Below are 25,268 nucleotides of genomic sequence, written 5' to 3' on the forward strand. Positions count from 1 at the left end.
CCAAATAGCAGACATTGAGTAGGGCCAAAGTAGGTCCGTTTTCGATATGTCAATATATTGTCGAAAAATAAATAATTATGGCTTTTCAGTAAAAAAATTATGAATTGCTCTAGTAGGCCTAATATACAAACATACAGATCAAAAAACAGTCAAAAGTGACAATCTTGTTTTAACTAGTGATGTCAAATGATTAATAAGAATAAACGTTTTTGGTTACATAATATATGTGTGCGTATTGTGTATATTTATTATGTATTTATATTCATATACGTTTTATATATACATATATATACATATATATATATATATATATATATATATATATATATATATATATATATATATATATATATGTTATATATTATATGAATTTTGTATGCAATTAATCGTTTAACAGTACTATTTTTCATTTATAAATATCTGAAATTACACTAAAAATGTGTTCAGTCTGCTGCTAATGAATAATTGTGCACAGTAATACAACTTTAAACGTAGAAGAAAAATTATATTCACATATTTAATTGCATTTTGCCAAGATATGTTCTTCAAACCAATGCTTCAATGTCAAAAACAACAAAAAACTTTTACTGAATGTCGACTTTGAGTCATAAATTCATGAGTCAAAACATCTCACTGCTTTGAATCCTCTGTAACTGATGTCTCGGCTACAGAACTGCTTATCATGCTTGTTTTCTGAAGGACAGAGTTTTGATGGACACTGCAGTCAATCTGAAGTGGCTGTACTCTCTTTTCATAATTGAAGCTTCTTTCACATTTAATATCTTCTTTCCATGCTGATGCGATATGTACTGTTTGAGCTACATAATTTATACAGGTTGGCTAGAAGTAGATGAGAAGTTTCCTGATCAAACAGGACCATCGTGAAGTCCCATCTGGTTGCTTGCATTCCTTCAGTCTCGGAGCAGCTCCGCAGGGTGTTCAGGCACTTATGTGCATTATGTCACTATATATGGACCCAATTAAAGAAGTAAAAACTGTGTCTAAATAGTGTGTGAGATGTTGGAAAGTGGAGCTTCTGCCCCAAACAGTCTCCTGGGACTTTGTGTTCACTGACATCTGTGTCTCCGTCTCACTCGCTCCAGGGAAAGATGGAATCTTTCGCTTCATCTCACCATCTCTTGCCCCATATTACTTCCTTTCTTCCTTTCTTTTTGATTGGCATGGCCCCCCTGGTCTCGATGTAACTCCTGGAACACATACTGTGACTTTTGGGATATTTAGATTTTGCTTGAGTTGTGTTTAACTCTTTTCATTCAGCAAAAAAATGATGAATTTTTGGTTTCTTTAAAGAGATGCTCCCCTCCCACCTCTCTGTCTGCAGCAGGGGACACTAAAGCCCCAGGGTTCAATCTGGCCCATTTGCTTTCAAGGGAGAGAAAAAACACACACACACAAAACCAAGATGTGTTTTAATCTCACAGTCCAGTAAACAGAGAAACATATTTCGTTTTATATGCTACATTATCACACTTATTAGAAGCGCTTTATAGGTACTTCATGATAATCAGGTGTTTGCAATCGGTTTGCAAATCTTTTACCCTGAAGTAATAATCTTTGGGCTCATACATTTTTTTTAAACAAATATAAAATGTAGATACTTTGAAACGTGTGACTTGCCATAGACTTACATAAAAGGAACTGAGCTTTCTTTATATGTAAAATATAGATTTGTGAACTTTTAGCAACCAGACAGAACATCTAAACTCAAACTTTTACAACCTGAAATGCACTCACTGCACTTTAGCTTTGTGAAAAGCTTTTCTCTTTAGAAAATGCAATCTAATTTAGTTGCAAAATTTCATTTTTAGTTGCACAGTTACACTACTATTCAAAAGTTTAAGGGTAGTAAGATTTCTTAGGCTCATTTGTTTATTATGCATAATGCTGCATTTATTTGATCAAAAATACAGTTCATGTTTTAATATATTTTAAATGTAGTTTTATTCCTGTCGTGCAAAGTTGAATTTTTTAGCATCATTGCTCCAGTATTCAGTGTCACATGATTTTTTAGAAATCATAAGACGCTGATTTACTGCTCAATTAGCATATGTTAGCAATGTTGTAGACAGTTGTATTACTTAATATTTTGTGGAAAGCGTTCTACATTTTTTAGGATTTTTTTGATCGATGAAAGTTGAAAAGAAGAGTATATTTATGTGAAATAGAATTTATGAATATCACTTTTGACATCATACACACATTTTAATAGTAGTATAAATCTTAAGAATATTCTATGCTTAATTTAGTGCAATTATGCATGCACTCAAGTCTCATTACACAGCACAAATCAATTTTATGTGAATTTTAGGGGTGAAATATAAAGTATTTTAAACAGCAGGTCTTTTCCATAGTAAATGAGCCAGTAGTCAAAATACTAGTAGAGACTGATGTACTTGTTGTTCCACTTGATAACATTTAGGCTAAAATTTCAAGTGCTCATCTTACAGTCTCTTATGGCTCATTTTTTCAGACTTTCCTGTTGTTCAAAGTACTTTTACTTCAGCACCTGTTAAGAAATTCTTAACAAAACACTCCAGGGTGTTCAACTGAGAAACTACAAACAAAGCACTTACCAGAAAGCAGCATTTGTGTGCTCTTTTCAGGAACGATCTGGCCACGGCTCACCCTCTCAATTAACCCCAGTCTAATGGCACTGTTTGTTGCTTCTGAAACATTCATGTGATGGGTTAATAATTGAAGAGCCAGCAGCTTGAGACCCAGGAGTTTTTGACAGACCGAATGTTGTACACTTCTGCTTTTGTATGAAAACATCAGTGCCGCAGAGTTCAGCCAAATTTGAAGGCATCATTAGCCAAATAGCTTCACAAAGGCACAATGTGTTGCTCGGGTAATGAGCTTTATAAACAAATCAGTGAATATGAAAGTTCTAAAGCATTAATGAAGATGACCCAGTTGCATAAATTAAACATTATAAAACATAAGCATATGTACACCAGAATGCCACTGGAACAAGTTCTTAATTTCTATACTATTATAGTTTTTAATTAATATTTTGGTTTAGATTCATTTAGATTTGTAAGTAATTTTATTGTATTATTTATTTAATATGTCTGTATTAATTGTTTATTAATTAGATTTTTAAATTTTTACTGCATCGAGTTAAACTAAATTAAAATACAAAGAAAAATGTTGCCTGGGCAATAATCGAAATAAAAATGTTTTTCAATTATTTTTTTTATTCCTGTTCATGTTTACTTTATTTTATTTTTTTAAAGTAATTACATTTTTAGTTTTTGTTTTCTATAATAACGCTGCATTCACATTTCTATCATAGTTAGAAAATGATCCAAAAGTACTGAAATAAATATCCTAAAGAAGAATTTAATAGAGTTTGGGAAAATAACCTGAAAGGTGGTACTTTGATCATATTAGGAATGATTCTATATTATGATTCCATTAAAAAAATAAAAAAATAAAAATTGACATGGGTTAATATGTGGTTTTTTTTTGGTTTTTTTTTGTCTGCCCCTAAGTGCACTGTGTCGCGATGTAATCCTCCTCCTTAAAAAACAAGCAAGGCTGAAAAGTTTGAATGCACATGTCCCCTGATAAGGAAGGCAAACTAATGCAGTAGCCAAAACATATCCAGTACAGTTTCCTTCTAGAGGTAATGAAAAAGGCATAATAAATGCAAGTGCAAAAAAGCATAACGTGTTCTGAAGGGTTTTTGCTGGGAAAGCAGGGTGGGGGGTTTTGCATGACGCAAAGGGGACAGAATAATTATTAAGTCTATTTATGGAAGCACAACAATGGAAGCCACTCATAGAGCACTTCTGAAACCTCCCTGTGGGTTCTTGTTTTCAATTAATCAATTTGGGTTTAATGTGATAACTAACAGGCAGAGGATCCTAATGAGCTTGGAGCTCAACATCGACATCAAGGCTGTTAAACAGTACTGGCCTAAAAAAAAAGGATAGTTTACCCCTCCCCCCAAAACAATCTTTCTTTTGACTCTCTTTTCCTGAGCAAAAAAATTCAGAAAACTGCTGATGCTTTTCCATGCAGTTGTGATGGATGTAGACTTTCTTTTAAGCTTTTTTTTTTTAAGAGTAAAATAAAAAAGTAGGAAGGAAGGGTAGAGAGGAAATGAAACATCTACTTTTGAAACTTTTCTATTGTTAAAAAAGTACCCAAATAAACTGTAATTCTAAGGTTTTATACTTTAGAATCAATACTTGATATCAATAAATATATATATATCATTACATCATGAACATTAAAATACCGTACATACATCATATGAATGGAAGTGAGTTAGGAGCAGATGGATTCATTCTCATGTTGTGTTTTACCTGAGGGTGAATGCTGTGCTGAAGGTGAGGTCAGTTTATTTACAGCGAGGACGAACTAGGCCATGTTGCCTTTTAAAGAGCACATGTGGTACATATGGCATGACCTGTGTGTAAGTCTGAAGGAGAACCAGAGAGGAAAGAGATATCAGATTTTCATCAATGGCCCATATCAGGGTGCTGGTGCAGGCATCAGATTGCACTCAAGCGGTTAGGGAGCAAATCCCCTCATGGTTTAACCATTAGAGCAAATGATGTGAATGCGATACCCAACACCGCTGAACTGCTAGTGCACCCTGGTTTCATTAGGTTCTGTACAAATGCACCTATACACAACATTAATTATATCAAACTGATAAATATAAAAGCTAGATTTTGAATTTCAGACGGACCATAAAACAGGAAAAATGTCAGGAAAAATTTGGCAAACATTATGGGAAAATTACTATTCTCTGAACATTCTAAAACAAGTAATAACATTTTTAAAAAAGGTTTGAAGAACGTCCAACTAAACATTTAAAGAGGGGGTGAAATGCTATTTCATGCATACTGAGTTTTTTACACTGTTAAAGAGTTGGATTCCCATGCTAAACATGGACAAAGTTTCAAAAATTAAGTTGTACGTTTGAAGGAGTATTTTTGTTCCCATGCCAGAGACCCGGATTCGAGCCCCGCTCGGAGCGAGTCGTTGCTGCTGCTGCTTTCGTTCAGTTTCAGCCTCTGGATCTGATTCTGGATCATAAATAAACGGCTGAATCTGACTGTTAGCCATGGTTTGTTTTGGATGATGGGTTTTTCCTCACGGTAATGTCACAGCTTCCACATCCTCTCAGCGCAAAAGCATATTCCCGCTCGTGATTCTTTAGCTCCGCCCACACGTCACGCCTCCAGCCGGTCGTGTTTTTCCGGGAAAAATCAGTACAGACTATCTTTCTCTTATGAATATAATTAAACTAAAGACTTTTTGGATTTTTGAAGGATGCAGTACTACTCTATATGTACTCAAGATTAACAGGATATTGAGTGAAAACGAGCATTTCACCCCCCCCCCCCCTTTAAGAAAAAAACAAAGTCACATATGTTTCAAGAACATTATTAAAGAACAGATAACTTTGAACATTCTATTAACATTACTGAAAAATATCTGATTGGTCACCTTGGCTGCCACCCCAAATTTTCAATCACTTTCATTTCATTTCACCTCTTGATAAAGAAGCGTTTGTTTTAACATACACCTAACATTGTAGGCAGGATAAAGTTGGGCAAGATACAAAATAATAAGTTCAAAGGTGGTTGCACATTGCACAAGAAGCGCACAATATTTCTCACATCGTCGTGAATGTACATAATGGTGAATGCCACTCACAGGTCTTGAGTCGCATGGAGGAGCTCCAGAAGGATAAAATGAGGAGTGACAACAGTGGAGGACAAGAGAGGACCAGGTCTGGACTATTTATGTTCTGTTTGTGTGAGTCAGTCGTCTGTGAGGAGCTGTCACGCTATTTTTAGTTTTGTGTTTATTTTGTTATTAAATTATGTTTAAATGTTCACCGGTTCCTGCCTCCTTCTTCCCAGAACTATGAACCTTTTTACAGAGTTAATCAGATAAGAAAGATGAGATGGTTCCAAATTTAGTCTAACATAGTCACCAGCCTAGTCACCAGCTATGTCACCTTACCACTTTAAGGACTCCATTTCCCAGAATCCTCCCTGGCTCACGCCTGGTCATAGGTCACGATCACCATCATCTCACCATCATCATCTGACAGCTGCAGTCAGGCGACCTGTTACCAGGACACCTGTGGAAAGAAGTAAAGAGCTGGTTAGTTAAATGGACATTATCTCCAGTAAAGTCTGTTTTGTGACATGCACTTTCTTTTGCTGATATTCTGAAAAATTGACAACTGAACCTTTTCAGTCTCCACTGACTTCTAATGCATTTTTTGCATTAGAAAAACTTTAAATTATTCAAATTATTCAAGTTCCACAATAGAAAATCATACAAGTTAGGAATGTAAATGGTGACTCTCCCTTTAAGAACTTCATCTCTGTAACTTTCTTAAAAGGAGAACGAAACAATAGTCATAGAGCAAGTCATAAATGACATAACTGATTGCTATATCATATTTGTCAATGAGACTCTACCAGTCCCCTACTGCCCTCTTCTGTTCACAAAAGGGGAACGCTCTCATGGTGTTCAGACTCAGCGTTTTTTTTTTATCTATATCTATATCTATATATATATATATCTATATATCTATATATATATATATATATATATATATATATATATATATAGATATATATATATATATATTTCTCAACTAGCTTCATAAGCTCCCTGGATTTAAGCTTCTTTATATGTGCTAAGGCTGTTGTGTGCTCTTGCTGATGAGGTGTAGGAATATTGAATTCCTACGCCTGCAGTCTTGTTTCATTCTTTGTTGTGTTTTGACATTTGATTTGTCAGGGCTTGTGTTGAAGAGCTTATCATTACTAAAAAATGAAAAGGGTTTAGATCGGGCACTGTTGCTCTCGACTATGCAAACGAAGCTATTCACTCTAAGATCAACATAAGCTTGATAAAGTTCTCCAAGTGCTGAGCAATATTTCACATTTCTGAGCAGACTGAATCCCATATGATTTTCAGTATAACAGAGGCAATCTTACTCTTGTGATACTGCTTAAAGGGACAGTTTGCTTAAAACATGAAAAATCTGTCATTTCCTCACCTTCATGTTTTTACAAACTTGAATGCCTTCTTTCATCTTTGAAAGAAAAGGGATTTTGCAACACCATTCACCATAAAACATTTATCTTCCACAAGACGGTAAATAAATGACGATGCATTTCAGCTAGACAAAAGGGTGTCAGTTTGAAAGTGGTGTCTGCCACTGTGGTTACTGTTACCAGAGTGTTGTTGGGCTTAATTTGTCATATGTTTAGTGTTCAAATGAGGTTCAGTTCGGTCATGAATTTGCTGGAAACATTTCTGGTTTAACTTGAAGGTTTCTGTTTCAGTCATCATATCTCTTATCTCCGTCTTTAAACTGGCTATACAGAAAATCACCCCTCACCAGATCAACCTTTATATGTATCATTCTAATCGTTACTTTGTCACAGTTTACAAAACACTTTGGGGTTTTCCTGGTGCCGTTACGCAACTACTAATTAGGTAAAGTCTCATTTATTTTAGGAGTAGTTTTTTTTCCAGCACAATGATGGATTACCCAAAAAAAATTTCAAGGTTTTGGTTTAAATATTGAATATCACATATAATCACCTGCTGACTGTACCATAATAGATGAGTATCTATCCAAACCAAGATCTTTCTAGTACCTTCCATTTAACTGTTTCTTTTCATGGGAACATGCATAGATTTGACAGGCACATAGTGGTGGACATCAAAACAATTGCTCTCAGTTCAAGGACATATCAAATACTTGAATTTCATTCTTCATAAAACAGCACACAGTTGTTTTCAATCAACTTTTACATATAAAAAAAGGCTCCAGTTATAACCAAAAATGGCTTGATAGCCTAATGTAGGAGTGGTGACCGTCGTTCCTGGAGAGCCGTGGAGCCCTGCAGAGTTTTGCTTCAACCCTAATCAAACACTAGTTAAACCTTTATTTTTAAAGGAATAGTTTACACAAAAATGAAATCAGCTGAAAATGTACTCACCCTCAGGCCATCCGAGATATAGATGAGTTCTTCATCTGAACAGATTTGGAGAAATTTAGCATCACTTGACTTGCTCTCGAACGGTTCCTCTGCAGTGAATGGGTGCCGTCAGAGCGAGAGTCCAAACATCTGATAAAAACATCACATTAATCCACAAGTAATCCACACCACTCCAATCCATCGGTTAAAATCATGTGACGTGAAAGAAGTGCATCCATCATTACGGTGATTTTAACTTCAAATCATTGTTTCCATATAAACTACAAGTCCTCGAACCATAATATTGCTTTAGAAATAGAAACATCATCTTCATCTTGGATAGCCTGAGGGTGAGTATACATTTTAATTTTGGGTGAGCTATTCCTTTAAAAATCTAAGAATATAGTTATTTAATGAAAACAATATTATGAAAATATATCTTCAGATCTTCAAATAAATCTTCAGATAAGCTTATACATGGACGAGGAGATATTTCCCCTGTATGATAAGAAAGAAGTTCACACGATGTAAAAGCTCAAGCTAAGTCAAGTTTTATATGATGCCTCTGACCTACAGAAGTTCCACGGAATTGACAGGAAGGCAGCTGTTTAAAGATCATTTGAAGAAGAGCCAGCTGTCAAAACAAAACAAACAAATAAGTGTTCATTCTCTATCAACTTCTGTGAATTTTTCTAATTTAAAAAAAAATATAGATTTCAAAGGCTCTGGTGGAATGTGATATTGTCTCTTGCCAATGTTTTTATGTTTTCAAACTCACCTGACAACTTTAAGTGTTATGGTTGTCATCGTTCGTGATAGCTAAGTATAGTAGACGGAGATGAGTTGAATGAAGTGAGTTCACAGATTCTTCTTGCCAAATATGAGAGCAGTATGAGAAATTGTTGAGATGAAATTCTAGGAGAGATGAATACAAGATTCACTATAGAGTGTTTCTCAGAAATCACACTTCCGTAACTGAGATCATTAGGATCATGTAGCTTTCTCATAAGTATATAGGCTATGAATTTACTAAAGTTTGAGGTTGCAAAGTTCTGTTACTTTTCATTCTTTGGTAAACATCTCTACTGGAATTACTCTGATAACCTAGTTAGGTGCAAATATAAACACTTCCTTGAGGGCAAACTACATATTTATTAACTTTTGTTAAGTTAATCAATTACTAAAGCTGATTGGCTGGTACAGACTAAAGTTAAAAGCTGAAAACAACAAACAGGACTAAACAAATAAGTTAAAAAAAGTATTAGTTATTAACATCTAATCTTCTCTCCTCCCCATCTCATGCTTTTCGTGCATTTTTTATGTATTAATCTTTCTGTCTATAGGAGGATATCTGAGCCCTCCATTGCAGACATCAAACCAAGTCTGTTTACCACCAATGCCATATTCTATATACAGCCTACATTTATAGATGTCAACAGTCTTCTGCACTGCTGTTTCTTCTAAAATTTAACTAGTATTACATTTATGTAGCTATGGTATTACTGTAATAAAAATATATTGTTCTGACTATAAATTGTAAACTGATAAACGCACAGGAACTCGTAAATAATCTTAAATAGCCTATTGCACATGCCCCATTGCACATTCCGTTGGCAACCACGAACTGTAGCCTATTAACTAGCGGAAGAATATTTTTTTTCTAAAAAAAAAAATTTTATCTGAATAATTAAACATAAAAGCCTAACTGTAAACATTTATAAAACTTTTAAAAACCGGAGTTCATTATGCGAAGTTTTATAACAGCAAGGGGCGATGGGCTTCATTAAAGTCACAGTACAGTTACTCACTTCTCTCCTGACTTGTTTCATGAATTGAAATGAAAGCATCTCGTTTCTGTTTAAGTGCGTTCTAAAGTCACTCAGTCGCGCGCCTCCTCTCCGCCCCGACATTAAAAAAGTCAGTGAGCAGCGCGCGCGTCTCATTCTACCTGCTGAGCGCGCGCTGAGCAAAGCATGGCCAAATCTCAGTCGAGACGCTGCTGCTTCTGCATACTCGCTTTAGTGTGCTCTGTTGTGATTATCTGCATTTGCGTCATTTTAGCCACCAAACAGAGATGCGCGTTTACGCACGCCGCTGTTTCTGCGGACTCTTCCAGGTGCTCCGACATCGGCAGGTAAGACATGCGCCTTATGCGAATTAAGATCTGACTGACGCCACGCTGACTTTCAGTTCAATACAATACAGCTTCTGTGCAAGTTAAGACAATTAAATTGCATGGCATAGCTACAACCGAATCGGCTACAGGAATTGTTTTAATTAGCTGTTGGCACAGTTTGTTTTTTGTGTTTAATATGAAGAGGCCTGTTATTATTTCAAACAGTGATTAACAACGAGCAAAAATGTAGAGATAATCAGTTTAAGAGATTAGATAATGCAGCGCTGAACATATGGTGACACACTTGAGTTTGAATAGCCTACACTTGTACTGATAAATCTGATAGATTTGGAATAACTATGACATCGGAAAAAAAGTTGTCGTAATAACCAAAAAAGTTGAATGTAGAATGGGTCTCTACAGATTATTGTGTGTACGTACAATATTGTTTACATTCTGTGCATTGTGTTAAATATTTTATGCAACCATTTATACCTGAGTGATGCTGAACAAAACCATATCCAAAATCTTTTGTTCTGAGCACTGATAAGTGACAGCCAAGACCTCCTGCCAGTCAAAACTGGATCAACCAGCTTCACAAACCCCTGTGTTGAAATCATGCTCTTAGATCGGCACATTTCATGTCCCCCGTCCACGTTTCCTGCAGTTTGTGCCAAATGTACAGAGTGTTTCCTTGTTCACTGTGTGAAGTCTTTTATGACTGCATTTCAAAGAACTTCATCTGTGGGGTCACAATTTAGCCTGCAGAAAAAGGATAGAGAGAGGAGTTAGGTATGGCTTCCTGGCATATCCTGGATAGAGGAAGTACTTTTCCTCTTTTGGATTAATGTCATGTGATACTTGGGACTCATTTTGTCGAACAAAACAACATCTGAATGTGAAAGAAGTAAAGAATGTTGCATCTCCACAGCAACACAAACCTGTTGTTACCCAGAGTTTGGCACATCAGTATCTAACAGAGATTGTTTCTCACTTGCCTGCTTTATATAAAATAATTCTGTTCATCAGTATTCAACCCCTACAAGGATGGCTAGATAGATAGATAGATAGATACTGTAGTTCAATGAGTTAGTGTTTCCTGAAAGCATAGTTCAAATAAACATCCACAAACCATACATTAAGGACCAGTGTTGGGGAAAGATACTTTAAAAGTAATGCATTACAATATTGTGTTGCCCCCTAAAAAAATAACTAATGTAACTTTTTATGGAAAGTAATGTATTCTATTACTTTTTAATTACTTTTAAATATGGACAGGGCTTGCTTGTTTCTTTTTTTATATATAAAAAAGTTATATTACAAATGTAAAAGCGCTTGAAAGTGAAATGAATGTAGGTTGATTGAAATGTAAATTCATGTCTGTACAGTAGAGGGTGCAGTAAAAACAAATTGTGTGAAGAATATGAAGCATACGAAGAAACTTCAACACTATTTAGCAATAACAAAAATGAAACCCAATGTGTCATTTTTGCTTAGTATGGTTGAATTGGATCATCGAGGGTCAGTATAGACATTGGTTAATAAAAAATGGGATTAAATATATATCAATCTTATTTAACATTTAATTATTCCAGGTTTGTATAATATTCTGAGTTTGCATGTGACTGTTGTTATCCACTTTGAGTAATACTGAATCTGTTTTTATGCAGGTAAGATGAGTAAATATGTATTCATATTTAGTCTATAAATACAGTAAGCATCATGTTCACACAGCATGCACAATGCCTCTGCACTAACTCCTGATTTCTCTCAGGAGAGATACAGGAAAAAAAAAAACTGGAGTTGCTACCGTAATTTGAAAAACTCCGATATCTCCTTCTAATTTAAAAAATAATGCATTAACTATAGTTACTTTAAAAAGTAATCTGATTACATAACTCATTTTACATCTATTCATTATGCCTAACACTGGTTGGGACTACAGCTCTCGACCTTCTCACGGTTAGAAGCAGTTTGTTCATAGACTTAAATAAGCACACTACTGTAACGTTTCTGTACTGAAGAACAGGGAGGTTTACAGTCCTGGAACAACAAGGCTTCATTTGTTCAGACATGGCATTTGTAAGAATGGAATTTGCCCTCAATTTGTTCTTTTTGCTATCTAGGACAAAAAATGGTGACGAAGGGAATTTTGTAATGTTTTTCCTGTGGGAATTTCCTTTCTTGACATTTATATTGTAAAATTACCGCTTGACACTGTAACACTGATCTAATCTTTAATCTCAATTTTCGGATTTAACAATAACTGAAATGTCGTCTTAACAGCATTGTTGACTTCATAAATGCACGTACCATCACAATCTGATGATACACTTTCAAGTAATATTGATAATCGTGAATATGAGTGATACAACATTATGTGATTGATGGTCATTGTCATGACACTGATATAAAGACTGTGGTATTCTGTAAGAAGTTTTCTGACGTTTCAGATGTTTGATTTATTCCATGCCTGCCTTTGAAAGATCTCACATTTCTTTTTATCAGGTCAGGACATCCTGCCAAATCAGACATTTGAGATCATCCTTTGTGGTGTATGACCCTATAATGCAGAGACCCAACCACCCATATTGTGTTGAAAAAATAAGAGTGCAAAAAAACGGATCTTCTAGAAAGCAAGAATTTTCTGAATTCTGCCCGATTGTGTTTGTGTGTGTGTGTGTGTGAGAAGGCTGGAACTCCTTAAGGTTCAATGAGCTCTCGGATATTACTTCACTGGCTCAGACTTGCCTCAAGATTTCCATTTTTCACATTGAAGCAAACATGTAAAGAAACTGTGATTTATCTGTAGCAAATGTGTTTGTGAATGTCATACGCCAAAGCACCATGTTTTTAATGTTGTTGGTTTTTTTAAAAACACTTGAATGCAGAGATCATTTTTAGACTAACAAATATTAAAATAAAATTTTTAAAGTATGTTGTAATACAATTAATCTTAAGAGTTGGTTTGTGTTTTTACATTGACATTCAAGCTCATTTACTCATACTCTCAATACTGAAATATGATACAATGAAATCGCAGTACTTAAATGCTAAAAACTTAAATTGTCAAGTCTATCTACTGAACAGAATTTAATTAATGCTCAATAAAAATACATCTTATTATTTTCATTATCGCAGTGTGCATATTTAGCCATTTGAACTTTATGTATCCCAAATGCAAATAATGCACTAGTTGTAACCCAATGCTAAATTTATGAGATATGTTTTCTGTTGGCAGGGACATGCTGCTTGAGGGGGGCTCAGCGGTGGACGCAGCAATCGCAGCTCTGCTCTGCACTAGTCTGGTCAACCCACAGAGCATGGGTTTGGGTGGAGGGGCCATCTTCACCATTATGGACAAAACAGGTATGATTAGGAATATATATTGTTGTAGCGTAAAATGCACGATATAAGTACATTTGTATATTATGGTTGTTTGTTTGAATCTTGTGATGGAGGTAATGCAAAGTCTCATTTCAAACCAACATTTCTTTATTCCCCTTCACATGAACAATTCAGAACATGTAATTTCCTTTATTTTTACTATGACTCATAATTCTACCAGTATAATCTAGATTTCATTGGTACAGTTCATTGAGTTTTTTTTTTTAATGTTATGGAAAGGTGGACTGACCTGTTAGTTTATTGTTTAAACGGTGTGTTTTAAAGAGACCAAAAATATAACATAACATAAATAACAAGGATAGATAATGCTTCTTTTTTTTTTTTTATCTGCATAAACCCAATTTACATACTGCAGTCCTCTGTTTTTCAAGGCAAAGTGAAAATCATCAGCTCAAGAGAAACAGTCCCAAAAGGGGTCCAAGCGGATCTGCTGAATAAGTGTCCAAAAGCCTTTCAATTTGCTACAGGTAAAGCTTTTCCACGTGAAAGCAGTGTAAATTATCCCTCATTGGCCTGTCATTTAGACAGAAAGTTAAAATCAACCATAAGTTCACCCAACATTACATCATGTATTTAACCATGTATTATTTTCTTTCTTCCAGTAAAAACTGCTGATTTTTGTATCTTTTTTTTTTTTTGTAGTTTAGCTGCATACAGTAAATCACCATTCAATTTAATTGTGTGGAAAAACAAGTCTAGACATTCCGTTTTTGGGTCTGAAGGAAGAAGGAAATTGATAAGTGGCTTGAGTAAACAATGACACATTTTTTTAAGTTTCATGAACATGCCGTTTGAAAATATAGAAGTACAATGGGACATTGTGCGTAGGATAGGGGAATTCTGTCTTAAGTGGAATTGTTTTACTTTTTCTTAATCTTAAATGTACTTCCTGCCCCGTTAAAAGTCATTATTGCCAAATATATTTACCCAGAGTGCTAGGGGTGCAACGAATCGTAGATAATCCATGATCTGTATGGATCAGGCTGCACGGTTCGGCACGCATGTGATTCGCGGATTAACTGTTAAGTTTAACCATCATGGAGTTTATCATTTGCACATGTTTTGTCTTGCCAGTTTACACATTCAAGCAATTTAAACTTGCGTGCTGTTTTCTGTGCACTCAGCCACTGCCACACATATGCAGAGAGAGAGAGACCGTTTGAATGGTGAATTGATTTTTTCTTTAACATACACACGAAGTTATGTTAAAATATCCATTTTGGCAAGTATTCTAGTAAACACAGTCGGTTATGTCTTAAGTGAACATGAACAGCTGAGAAAAGAAACGGATGTGTGTCAGTATTAGGTCTGTGGACTTGGTCTTAAAGAGACAGCAGCCAATAAATACCGGTTTATGTTTCCTAATCAAATAAAACACAGCTCTAACAAAAATTAATCCGTATTTAACTTGTGCAGTGTGCACTAGTGTTATTTTACACTTAATTATTACATTTCCGCACATGAATGCTACTGTTACTGCCTTTATTTATTTGTGTTTTGTTGTATTCCTCTATGCTTGTTACTTGTGTAATTTTTCTTGTTTTATTACTAACTTTATTAGTTAAGCTAGTAGTTTTTGCTGTGGTATAGAAGTACTTAAAGGGATAGTTCACCCAAATATGAAAATTTGATGTTTATCTGCTTACCCCCAGGGCATCCAAGATGTAGGTGACTTTGTTTCTTCAGTAGTAACACAAACAAAGAATTTTAACTAAAACCTTTGCAGTCTGTCAGTCATATAATGTAAATGATTGGGAATCACGGCTTTAAAAAAATGCAAAGAAACATACTCAAACAAAACCAAATTAAACCCTGCTTCTCATAACGATACATTGATATGTAAAGACACAAAACGATCAGTCTGTGCAAGAAACTGAACAGTATTTATAATGTTTTTTTTTTGTTTTTTTTTACCTCTGATTCACTACAGTGTCTGAACTGTCTTGAGCACATTTGCGTCTTCGTTTTCAGCCGGTGTCTGGCGCAACTTCTTCTTCTTCTTGCTTTGCGGCGAATCGCAGACATGCCACCTATCTCTCAAATAGACCATTCACACTCCTAATTGAGATTGTAAATAGAGTGTCAATGGTCCATTTTTTTTTTACTCTCAAAGCCTTGATTCCCATCCTCTTCCATTATAAGACTGACAAACTGCAAAGGGTTTAGTTAAACATCTGGTTTTTGTTCTACTGAAGAAACAAAGTCACTTACATTTTGGATGCTCTAGGGGTAGGCAGATAAACATCAAATCTGAATTTTTGGGTGAACTATCCCTTTAAAGAAAGTTTTTTAATTTTTTTGCTGATCAGAAAATGATCTGATCCATGACTCAAAATCCGTAATATGATCTGAACTGTCAGTTTTGTGATCCATTGCACCACCACAGAATGCCAGACTCTGTTAAATTCTACGTTGATAAATTTAGTGTAGTTGCCTAAATATTCACACGCTGTTCATGCATACAAAAGCATGTCTAATTATGACCACTTTCTGTCATATTTTACTTCATAGATGAGAGATTAGTTTTTTTCCCCAAAAGCAATAGTTTATGTAACTTGGATGAGAACGAAACTCGCTTTGTTGTTCTGTGTAATGCAATAATGTTCACCGAAAACAAATAATCTAGAAATAATCAGATTTGGCAGTGAACAGTGTTCCTTTAAAAAGGGCTTTTTTGTTTTGTTTTAGACCAGTATTACTCAAGGCTTTAAATTTGCCTTTCCTTATTGTACATACTCAAGATTAGGGATTTAAATATAACTAACAGCCTAACAACACAGTGACAAACAACACACACAACATCCTATATGATTTATATATATAATCCTAATGATTATCAGAAAACAAAAAAATCTAGTTTTTCAAAATGTTTAATGCACACAGTAGCTATTGTTAATGCATTTATTTGACCAAAAATATTAGAATATATTTTAAATGTATTTGATTCCTGTGAACAATTTTGTACTTCAGTAACCATTTTATGCTGTATTTGTGCATGCATCTATCAGGAAGTCACTGGATAGGTGTACCAGGAGAACTCCGCGGCTATGAAAAAGCTCATCAGTTGTATGGAAAGCTGCCCTGGGCCAAACTATTCGAGCCGTCCATCAAGCTGGCACGAGAGGGCTTCCCCATGCCAGCCTACCTGGCTAAATTCTTGGATAATAGTTTTATTAAAAAACTGATTCTTGACACTGAACTCCGGTAATGTATCTTCTCCAAACAAACACACACACACACACACACTATCATCTAGCATTATTTGTTATGACTAACATCTCAATTTAATAGTTTTATTTAAGGCAATAAATATGATGAACCTTGACGAGAATTCTTAACGATCAATGTCAAACAAGTAGGTTATGACTTAGCCGCAAGCAAATGGCAAGAAATATAAGAGCTCTTCATTGTTGTGCAATAAGACACTTTCTGCTGCAGGAATCAAAGCAGCTTCGGTTTTCTATTAAATACCATTTTCTGTCTAATGTAAAACATAATTTGCTGAATTATACACTGTTACTCACTAAATATGTGTGTAATAATGTTTTTTTGAAAATAGTCAATACTTTTATTTCGCGAGGATGGATTCAATCCATCAGAAGTTACAGTGAAGATATGTATAATCATTTACTAAAGATGTCTATTTAAAATAAATGCTGTTCTATTTGTATTTATCAAATGTTACCCTGGACCACAAAACCAGTCATAAGTAGCACTGGTAAATTTGTAGAAATAACAAAAAATACATGGGTCAAAATGATTTTTTAAATTTCCTACAATAAATATCAAAACATAATTTTTTATCAATAATATTCATTGCTAAGAACTTCATTTGGACAACTTTAAAGGTGATTTTCTCAATATTTAGATTTTTTTGCACCCTCATATTCCAGATTTTCAAATAGATGTTTCTTGGGTAAATATTGTCCTATCCTAACAAACTATACATCAATGGGAAGCCTATTTATTCAGATGATGTATAAATCTCAATTTCAAATTGTTTTCAAAAATGTTTTGTGGTCCAGGATCACATATAGTTTTAGAAAAGCTAATTTTTTAAACAAGAATATTAAACGGCACAGAATTCATCATTGATGTCTCAAACGAATAAATGTAATGCCGTTATTTTTAAAATGTTAAAGGAACTGGACACTATGACTTTTTAGGACTGTGTTTTTTCTCAAATTAATGCAGCTCTGGTGAGCACATATATCTTATTCAGCAATATAGGTATTACAAGAAAAAATTTTTTTTTTCATTGTTTTGGGGTGAAATATGACCCAGACATGTTCTTGGCAAGTTTCATCACATTGTATTTCACCTTACTGGCTTATGTTTCTTGAGTTGCTTTCTGTCTGTTTTCATAAGCTTATTTCTTTCTATAGTGATCTGTTCTACGAGAACAACATGGTTCTAAAGGACACCCTTAAGTTCCCTCAGCTGGCAGAAACCATGGAAACTATCTCCAAAGAAGGAGCCAATGCCTTTTACACCGGAAAAATCGCCAAGGACTTGATACAGGATGTAAAAGAGAGAAGTACAAACTGTTTGTACAGTATATAAACGGCATTTACTGTAATCAGAATAGATGTAGTGCTTTCGAAATACACTGTTTTTGGCAGGTGTGCTTGTTTACATGGTTTACTTTTGGCTTTTCCAGATGGAGTGTTATCATTAGAAGATCTGAGCACTTTTCAGGTCAGAGTCAGTGAAGCGTGGTCAGTCCAACTTGGTGATTACAAGATGCACATCCCTCCTCCACCGGCAGGGGGAGCGATACTCAGCTTTATCCTCAAACTGATGCATGGTAGGTGTAGATCACTAAAGATCATCAACTTTGCCTGCTATACTGAACCAGTTCTTACTCATAACTATTAAACCTCCCATTGATTTCCTCAGGATTCAGGCTCTCTCCGGCCTCTAACCAAGGGCACCAGAAAACCTTGAATTTGCATCGGTTCCTTGAGGCAGTGAAGTTTGCAAATGGACAAAAGCACAACCTCAAAGACCCCAACTTCAACTCCAGAAAAAATGTATGGATACAGCTTAATTTACCATACTGCCTTGATTTTCTGCCCGGAACATTTGTTTGAAAATTACACAACAGCAGAGTTTAGCATGTGCTTAATTTCATTGTATTTGCTATGTTTGGCAGTAGTAAGCATAATATCATTAGATGTCAAGTGCAGGGTTGAGTAAGTACTATGAAAGGCCGGATGTTATTTCTCATGAAGGCCACACAAATGCAAGCAATTCATATTTGAAATGAAATCAACTTTTTGTTAACGAAGCATGCATTCAAAGAGGTTTGATTCAATTAAGAAACATCATTAATAATTCCAAAAAAAAGGCAAATGATGATGAATAATGAAAAACTGAATTAATTTGCCTGGGAAGTATACTAGATTTATTCATGTTTTTCTTGTGCCCTGATAATGCAGATGGAGTACATCAAAGATGAGAAGTTCATTGAGCACATCAGGGCTTTGATCACTGACGGCTCCACACACGACGCCTCTTACTACAACATCACTCCGTCAGTCGACCGTGTTGGCACCACACATGTTTCAGTGATGGCAGCAGATGGCAGTGCTGTGTCAGTCACCAGCACCATCAACCACATGTGAGACACATTTACAGCATATGCCCAGCAGACAACCTAATGTGTGTAATACATCCTAGTTACGCTATGTTAAAATATCAGGATTTTCTGCTATGTATACTACTTATTGCAGGTAGCAGCAGTCAACTGCACCTCAGAATTGTGGTACTTTATTAAACGGCCTGCAATAATAATGTATTGAGGGCAAATTATAATTTAAATTCAAATTATTAAATGGACGCCACTTTACAGGGACAATAAAGCCCTTCCTACACCTACACTTACCCTGCCCAATACTAATATGAGAGATACGATAATACGAGATTTAAAAATTGAGAAAAAAAAGGCACTAAATGGCATACACTTAACCATCTACGCCACTGGAGTAATTGTTCAGTAATCATCTTTTGTAGTGTTGACTAACCCAACCACGTGCTGGTGGGCGGAGTTAGTGTAAGTTTGCACTTAGTGTATATAGACTCTCCGTTTTAGATATCCTGTAATATTTTTTTTAAAGAAACAATATTATTAATAAAACCATTACACATTAAATAATATTATAAATTAAAGAATAAATACTCTAATATTTCTGAAAACTAAAATCTTTATATCTTCAGGTTTGGGTCAGCCGTTTTCTCTCCTAAAACGGGTATCATCCTCAACAACGAGCTAGCTGACTTCTGCGGCCGAGCAGATTCTGTCACACCAGGTGACGATCCTTCACCAAATATATCTTCTTACATTTTGTATGTCTTGAAACGTCTTGTCACTATATTGTTTTTCTCTCTCCAGGCGAGCAGCCTCCCTCCTCCATGGCTCCTACCATCCTGCAGTCCCAGGAGAAGACTGTAGTGATTGGTGGATCAGGAGGAAGTTTTATCACCACAGCTATGGCCCTGGTGAGTCAAACTCCATTTGAAATAAGTTATTTGGGGTTATCAGTGTTCAGCCTATTCTATGAAGTACACAGCCTTAGCCGACCAGCACTAAATATTTTTTATTTACTGCTCCTACAAACAATTTTCATACTTCTAATTTAGTAGTCATTTAAAGTTATTAGAGTAACTGTTTATTGAATTATTTATCCTTATTATTATTTTTATCAACTACTTGTTTTCCAACCTAATGTCTATTTTCTCTGTATTGGATGTCCAAAAAAGTTTATTTTTGTCATCTTTATTAAAATAATAACTATTTGCTCCACCTTTATAAACCTAATAATCCTGTTTCTCCCAGAAAATCTTCAGAATACAAGTATCGACTTTAAATTCATATTTCTGTTAAAGCTGCAGTAGGTAACTTTTGTAAAAATATATTTTTTACATATTTATTAAACCTGTCATTATGTCCTGACAGTAGAATATGAGACAGATAATCTGTGAAAAAATCAAGCTCCTCTGGCTCCTCCCAGTGGTCCTATTGCCATTTGCAGAAACTCCATCGCTCCCGGTAAGAAACAACCAATCAGAGCTGCGGACCGTAACTTTGTTTGTGTTCAAAATGTAGAAAAATTAACATAATAAGCGAGTACACCATGAATCCATTTTCCAAACCGTGTTTTTAGCTCGTCCTGAATCACTAGGGTGCACCTATAATAAGTGTTTATATTCGGACTACTTTAGATTGCTTCGGAGATACCGCGGCGGAGTAACCCAGTACCTTTGTGATTCTTCATAGACATAAACAGAGAGAAGTAGTTCCGGCTACGATGTTCTTCCGCAAGACGCAAGCAGTTCTGTTTATTAACCTCTAGAGCGTCAAAAGTTCCCTACTGCAGCTTTAATGCAGTTGCAGAAATTTTCCGGTAAAAAAAAATAACTTGAGCTATAAAATTGTCTTAGTCCTCCATTTACATTCTATGCACACATATTCATATGTGTGCTAAAATGATTGTGTGTGGTTGTCGACAGCATCCCACAGATGCAGTATCGAAATATCCTATTGAAAAAACCTATTTTAATGTAAATGTTAGGCTATTCTTGAAATTGTTATTTGGATTTTCATTTTTTCCCTAACATAATATATTTTTTATCATTATTGCTTGTCCATAGTCTTACAATCTAAATTTTTTTTTTATCTTTTACCAAAATCTAATACTTAACTTCATCTTGTCGACAGCATGCCACAAATTCAGTACAGTGATATCCTTTTGTATTAACATTTGTTTCAAAACATTAAATATAAAACTGTCTGCATTAAAGACTTTTGTATGCGGTACTGTAGTTGTTGACAGCATGTCCTGATGAAAATAACCTGACAAACCCTCTTTAACCAACATCCCTTTGTTCCTTTTTTCCTATTTCAGTCCATTATGAACCACTTGTGGTTTGGGATGAACCTTAACGAATCTATCGCTGCTAAAATAGTATTTGTGGATGCCAAAAACAATGTCCAGTTTGAGCAAGGATACGACAATGTAAGTGCTTTGCAATGTAGATCCGCTCTAATATAATGAGTTTACCATTAATCACAATCCCATAATCCCATGTTGATAGTGTGGCCGTAATGATTGTTATTGCTTTTTCCTCCTTTTGAATATCCCCGCTAACTGATTATAATCATTATATCATAAAAAGGTAATTGAATGTGACTTATGTAGTAACATGTTATTTTCTTCTTCTCAGTCTTCTATCAATGCAATGAAAAGGATGGGACACATTGTGAACAACAGCATATTTTTCAATGTGGTCAATGGCATCTCGAAAGAAGGACAGTGCATCAGTGCCGTATCTGACGCCAGGAAGCTAGGCAGGTCAGCGGGATACTGACCCTGCCTCTGTTTGTGCCGTCAGATGTTAGAGACTGGTGATTCATCAGGACTGGGAGGAAGTGAGGGTGGAACCAAAGGGTCAGCGCTCCCTTTCAGCGACGCCTGTAGACACCATAAATTCAAATATGGGGTGATTGTGCACAGTGGTGTGCATTTGTCCGACCATGTCCACTTTTGTTGGACTCACAGTAACTTACAGTAACATTTGAGTGCATGTAAATATATATTTTGTCAGGTAGACAGGGGCTAGTTGTCACACAGAGGAAGGCTTGCATCTCTAAAACCACACTGGCATTAATTTAGGATAAAGTCAACTGTGTAATGAAGGTAGATTTTATCTGAAACCATAAATCTCAGGTTGGGACAAGTTGTCGTACAAAGAGTGCTGCAGCAATTATGTATTTTTGTAGGCCAACCCAAAAAGCCCCAATTTGATTTTTCCACTTGCTTTTGGATAATTGCAGAAAATCAGTTCTGTACCAAACAAAAGCTTATGGTTCTTACACATTTTGTTAATCTTCACAAATAACCTTTTATGCATTTTGAAGCCTATATACAATCGCCAGAAGTATAAAGGTGCTTGCACATTGTGTAGTTCTAGGAACTAGCCAATAGGGTCGTTCCTAGAAAAACAATTTCCCGCTCAAGCTGTTTTCCCGGTTGCATTCACACTGGCAGCAGGAACTGTGACGCGGCCTTTTAAATGCCATTTACAAACATCAACAACCGGTGAATGGAGGACGCCGTGTTCCAAGCGGTTTTTGTTATGTGTTGAGAGATGGAATGTAAACGCACAATTTACACGACTGAAAGAACATGAAAATCTAGGAATATAAATCTGAAGTAGGACCTTAATTAATTCCCACTAACGAAGATACTGAAATGGTTCCTAATTCCAGCAGTACGAACATGCCAAAAAGCTGAAACTTCCACCAATAGTTCTAGGAAAAAAGCAAAATGCAATAGTACCTTATACACCATGTTCAAATGACTTCAACGCCACTGACATTAAGCTTCAGAGCATGATTAGAAACACACCAAGGCTGTAAAAGTGGACTGGCGAGTAGATGAGATTTCCTGTTCGGTGTGATAACGTTTAATGTCCCCAACAATGTCTGTAGTCCAGTGTAGCCACTTGTTGTATTAATGCTGCCTTCATGTGCTATTGGAAATTTCCCATTTCCTTGTGAAGTCTAGTGCTTTTTTGTCTGAAAAAATCTAATTTAGCAACCCATTGGTTGACAATCATATAAACATTCACTGCGCTACATACTGTATATGCAGTTTGCTGACAATTCTGGAATTTGAGGTCAAATACTTGTTTATTTCACTGCTTATAAAACATACAATATGCTTCAAAAGATCTTTTTTATATATAGCCTTTAAATACACTACTTTAGTGACAAGACAAAGGGATGTAGATTTTGTGAGAACAGCTTTGACAGAAGCAATGGTTGTCCCCTCCACCATGTTTTAAGACTATGACCCACTTAACTCGGAAACTCTGGTATCAAAATTATGAGCGGCATTGCCCTCTAATTTCCGATTAGGAAACTCGTATTTACGATAATTCCGATAGCACGCATATGCAACACAAGTGATTTATTTTATGTCCAGAATAAAACATGAAATTATCTTGAGTTGTGTTCACCAAAGAACTTATTTCTGGCATGTAACCAGAAACCCATTAAAAATAACATTGACTTAAGGACAATGAAAATGCTAAATTGTTTCCAGGTTCTGGTCTACAAAAATACACCATCCCAGCATAGGTCAAGTTGTTGTTGTTTTTTAGAAGCTGTATTATTATTATTTTTCCTGGCCAGTAATTATAGAAATGTCAAGAAAAATTTTTTGTAACCAAATCTTTTAGCTATGTACAAAAACTGTCATCATAGCCATTTTCAGATTATGTACAAAGATTCACTTAACATCATCCAGCAATATATAATGAGAGCTAACAGCGATTATTTGAGGTCAGTGTTTTTAAATGCATCTTACTGAACAGATTACATTTTTAAAAGTGTTACTGTAAATGTTGGGAAAAACTGTTTCAGAAAATCGAAATGTGAATGTCATCAAACTGAATGAGATACTGCAATTACTTTTTTTATTTGAGCAATTATTGTTTTTTTACTTGTGAATATTTTCTAGTTTTCATATGCAATTTTTATATTTTCCATAATTATATTTTATATAAACGGCGTCATATGTTGATTGAACTTCAATCATCAATATTTTATACTTTTCTACTAACATTTTTATATTGTTTAATGGAGCTGTTCAGACACTGAAGTTGAACGGACATTCAGCATAACCAAGTCTCATGATGCACGACAGGACTACAGATATATGACATATTAACGGAATCGCATTTAAGTGCATTTAATTTTTTTTATATACATCACAATAAATACTTTCTAATGTCTTTAAATGAGTATTTTATTTGTCTTTTATTATTTAAGAAAAGGGTTCAGATTCAGCATTAGCCCTCACTGTCCACTGTCCAGGCACAAGCTCAAATGAGACTGTGCATAAATCATAAAGATGGGAGAAATTATAATTTACAAGACATAATGTTATTAAATTCAGTTGTATGTGTTTTCAGTTAGCTACGATGCCCATAAAGTGACTTGTTCGGTTTCCTTAATTTTGTCGTGGCCACGAAATAACTCATGGGAACTTGATAATATGTCGTGGCCACGAGATATTAATTTGTGGCAACGTCATATTAACGCGTGGGAACGTCATATTATGTCGTGGCCACAAGATCATTTTGTCGAGGTAACGACATCCTTATGTCGTGGCCTCTAGATGCTATGTTGAGGGAACGACAAGTTTTTCTCGTGGCCATGAGTTTAATGCGTAAACAAACCTGCGTGACCATAGCAACCCAGGATTATCAGAGATGGAATCATTAATATTTTATTTTGAATTAAGTAATTATATGCTTTGGCTACCAGGCTGTATTATATGTGATCGTCAGTATTCAAATGAAGTTTATCATAAATAAATATTACATAAAGTGCATAATAAAATATAACAAATATTTTCATCCATCCTACAGTCTTGTAAGTCCATTAAGTGATAGTCTTTCCCACATAATATGTGTACATTATTATTATTATTATTAGCCTATTACTATTGGTTATATTTTTTTTATTTCGTTTATATTCATTTTTTTTTGCTTCAATTTCGATCTCTTTACTTAACATTCTGAATACTTTTGTAAATAATAGCGTACTGTAAATGCTCGACATTAACATAAAATGTCATAAAGGCATAAAATGTGAATGCATAAATTTTATATGTATAAATAATATAAATATTTCTTAATTCAAAAAAAAATATTAATTAAAAAGTCGTGGCGACGAGAAA

General features: G+C 35.1%; 1 protein-coding gene and 1 long non-coding RNA gene across 2 annotated transcripts; one reads left to right on the forward strand and one right to left on the reverse strand.

Moving 5' to 3' along the window:
• Positions 1 to 463: 463 nt before the first annotated feature.
• LOC127966014 (uncharacterized) lies at positions 464 to 9,909 on the reverse strand. The gene is made up of 8 exons (XR_008155528.1): positions 9,803 to 9,909; positions 8,773 to 8,909; positions 8,565 to 8,628; positions 8,016 to 8,144; positions 6,010 to 6,130; positions 4,335 to 4,450; positions 2,595 to 2,687; positions 464 to 1,383 (listed from the first exon to the last, which is right to left on the reverse strand). It is a non-coding gene; the product is annotated as an uncharacterized LOC127966014 (long non-coding RNA).
• ggt5b (gamma-glutamyltransferase 5b) lies at positions 9,910 to 24,324 on the forward strand. The gene is made up of 12 exons (XM_052566792.1): positions 9,910 to 10,128; positions 13,352 to 13,479; positions 13,890 to 13,985; positions 16,527 to 16,722; positions 17,904 to 18,055; positions 18,179 to 18,325; positions 18,418 to 18,551; positions 18,960 to 19,141; positions 19,738 to 19,829; positions 19,913 to 20,019; positions 21,426 to 21,536; positions 21,745 to 24,324. The coding sequence occupies exons 1-12, from the start codon at positions 9,968 to 9,970 to the stop codon at positions 21,886 to 21,888; spliced, it is 1,650 nt and encodes a 549-aa protein (XP_052422752.1). The 5' UTR covers positions 9,910 to 9,967; the 3' UTR covers positions 21,889 to 24,324.
• Positions 24,325 to 25,268: the final 944 nt, after the last annotated feature.

Source organism: Carassius gibelio, chromosome B10 (genome assembly GCF_023724105.1).
Source record: "Carassius gibelio isolate Cgi1373 ecotype wild population from Czech Republic chromosome B10, carGib1.2-hapl.c, whole genome shotgun sequence".
Taxonomy (NCBI): domain Eukaryota; kingdom Metazoa; phylum Chordata; class Actinopteri; order Cypriniformes; family Cyprinidae; genus Carassius; species Carassius gibelio.

Excerpts from the sequence above, each read along its gene's own strand:
- ggt5b (XM_052566792.1), top strand. The coding sequence starts at position 9,968 with ATGGCCAAATCTCAGTCGAGACGCTGCTGCTTCTGCATACTCGCTTTA. Across the intron at positions 13,480-13,889 it reads CACCATTATGGACAAAACAG|GCAAAGTGAAAATCATCAGC; the intron begins GTATGATTAGGA and ends CTGTTTTTCAAG. Across the intron at positions 13,986-16,526 it reads AGCCTTTCAATTTGCTACAG|GAAGTCACTGGATAGGTGTA; the intron begins GTAAAGCTTTTC and ends TGCATCTATCAG.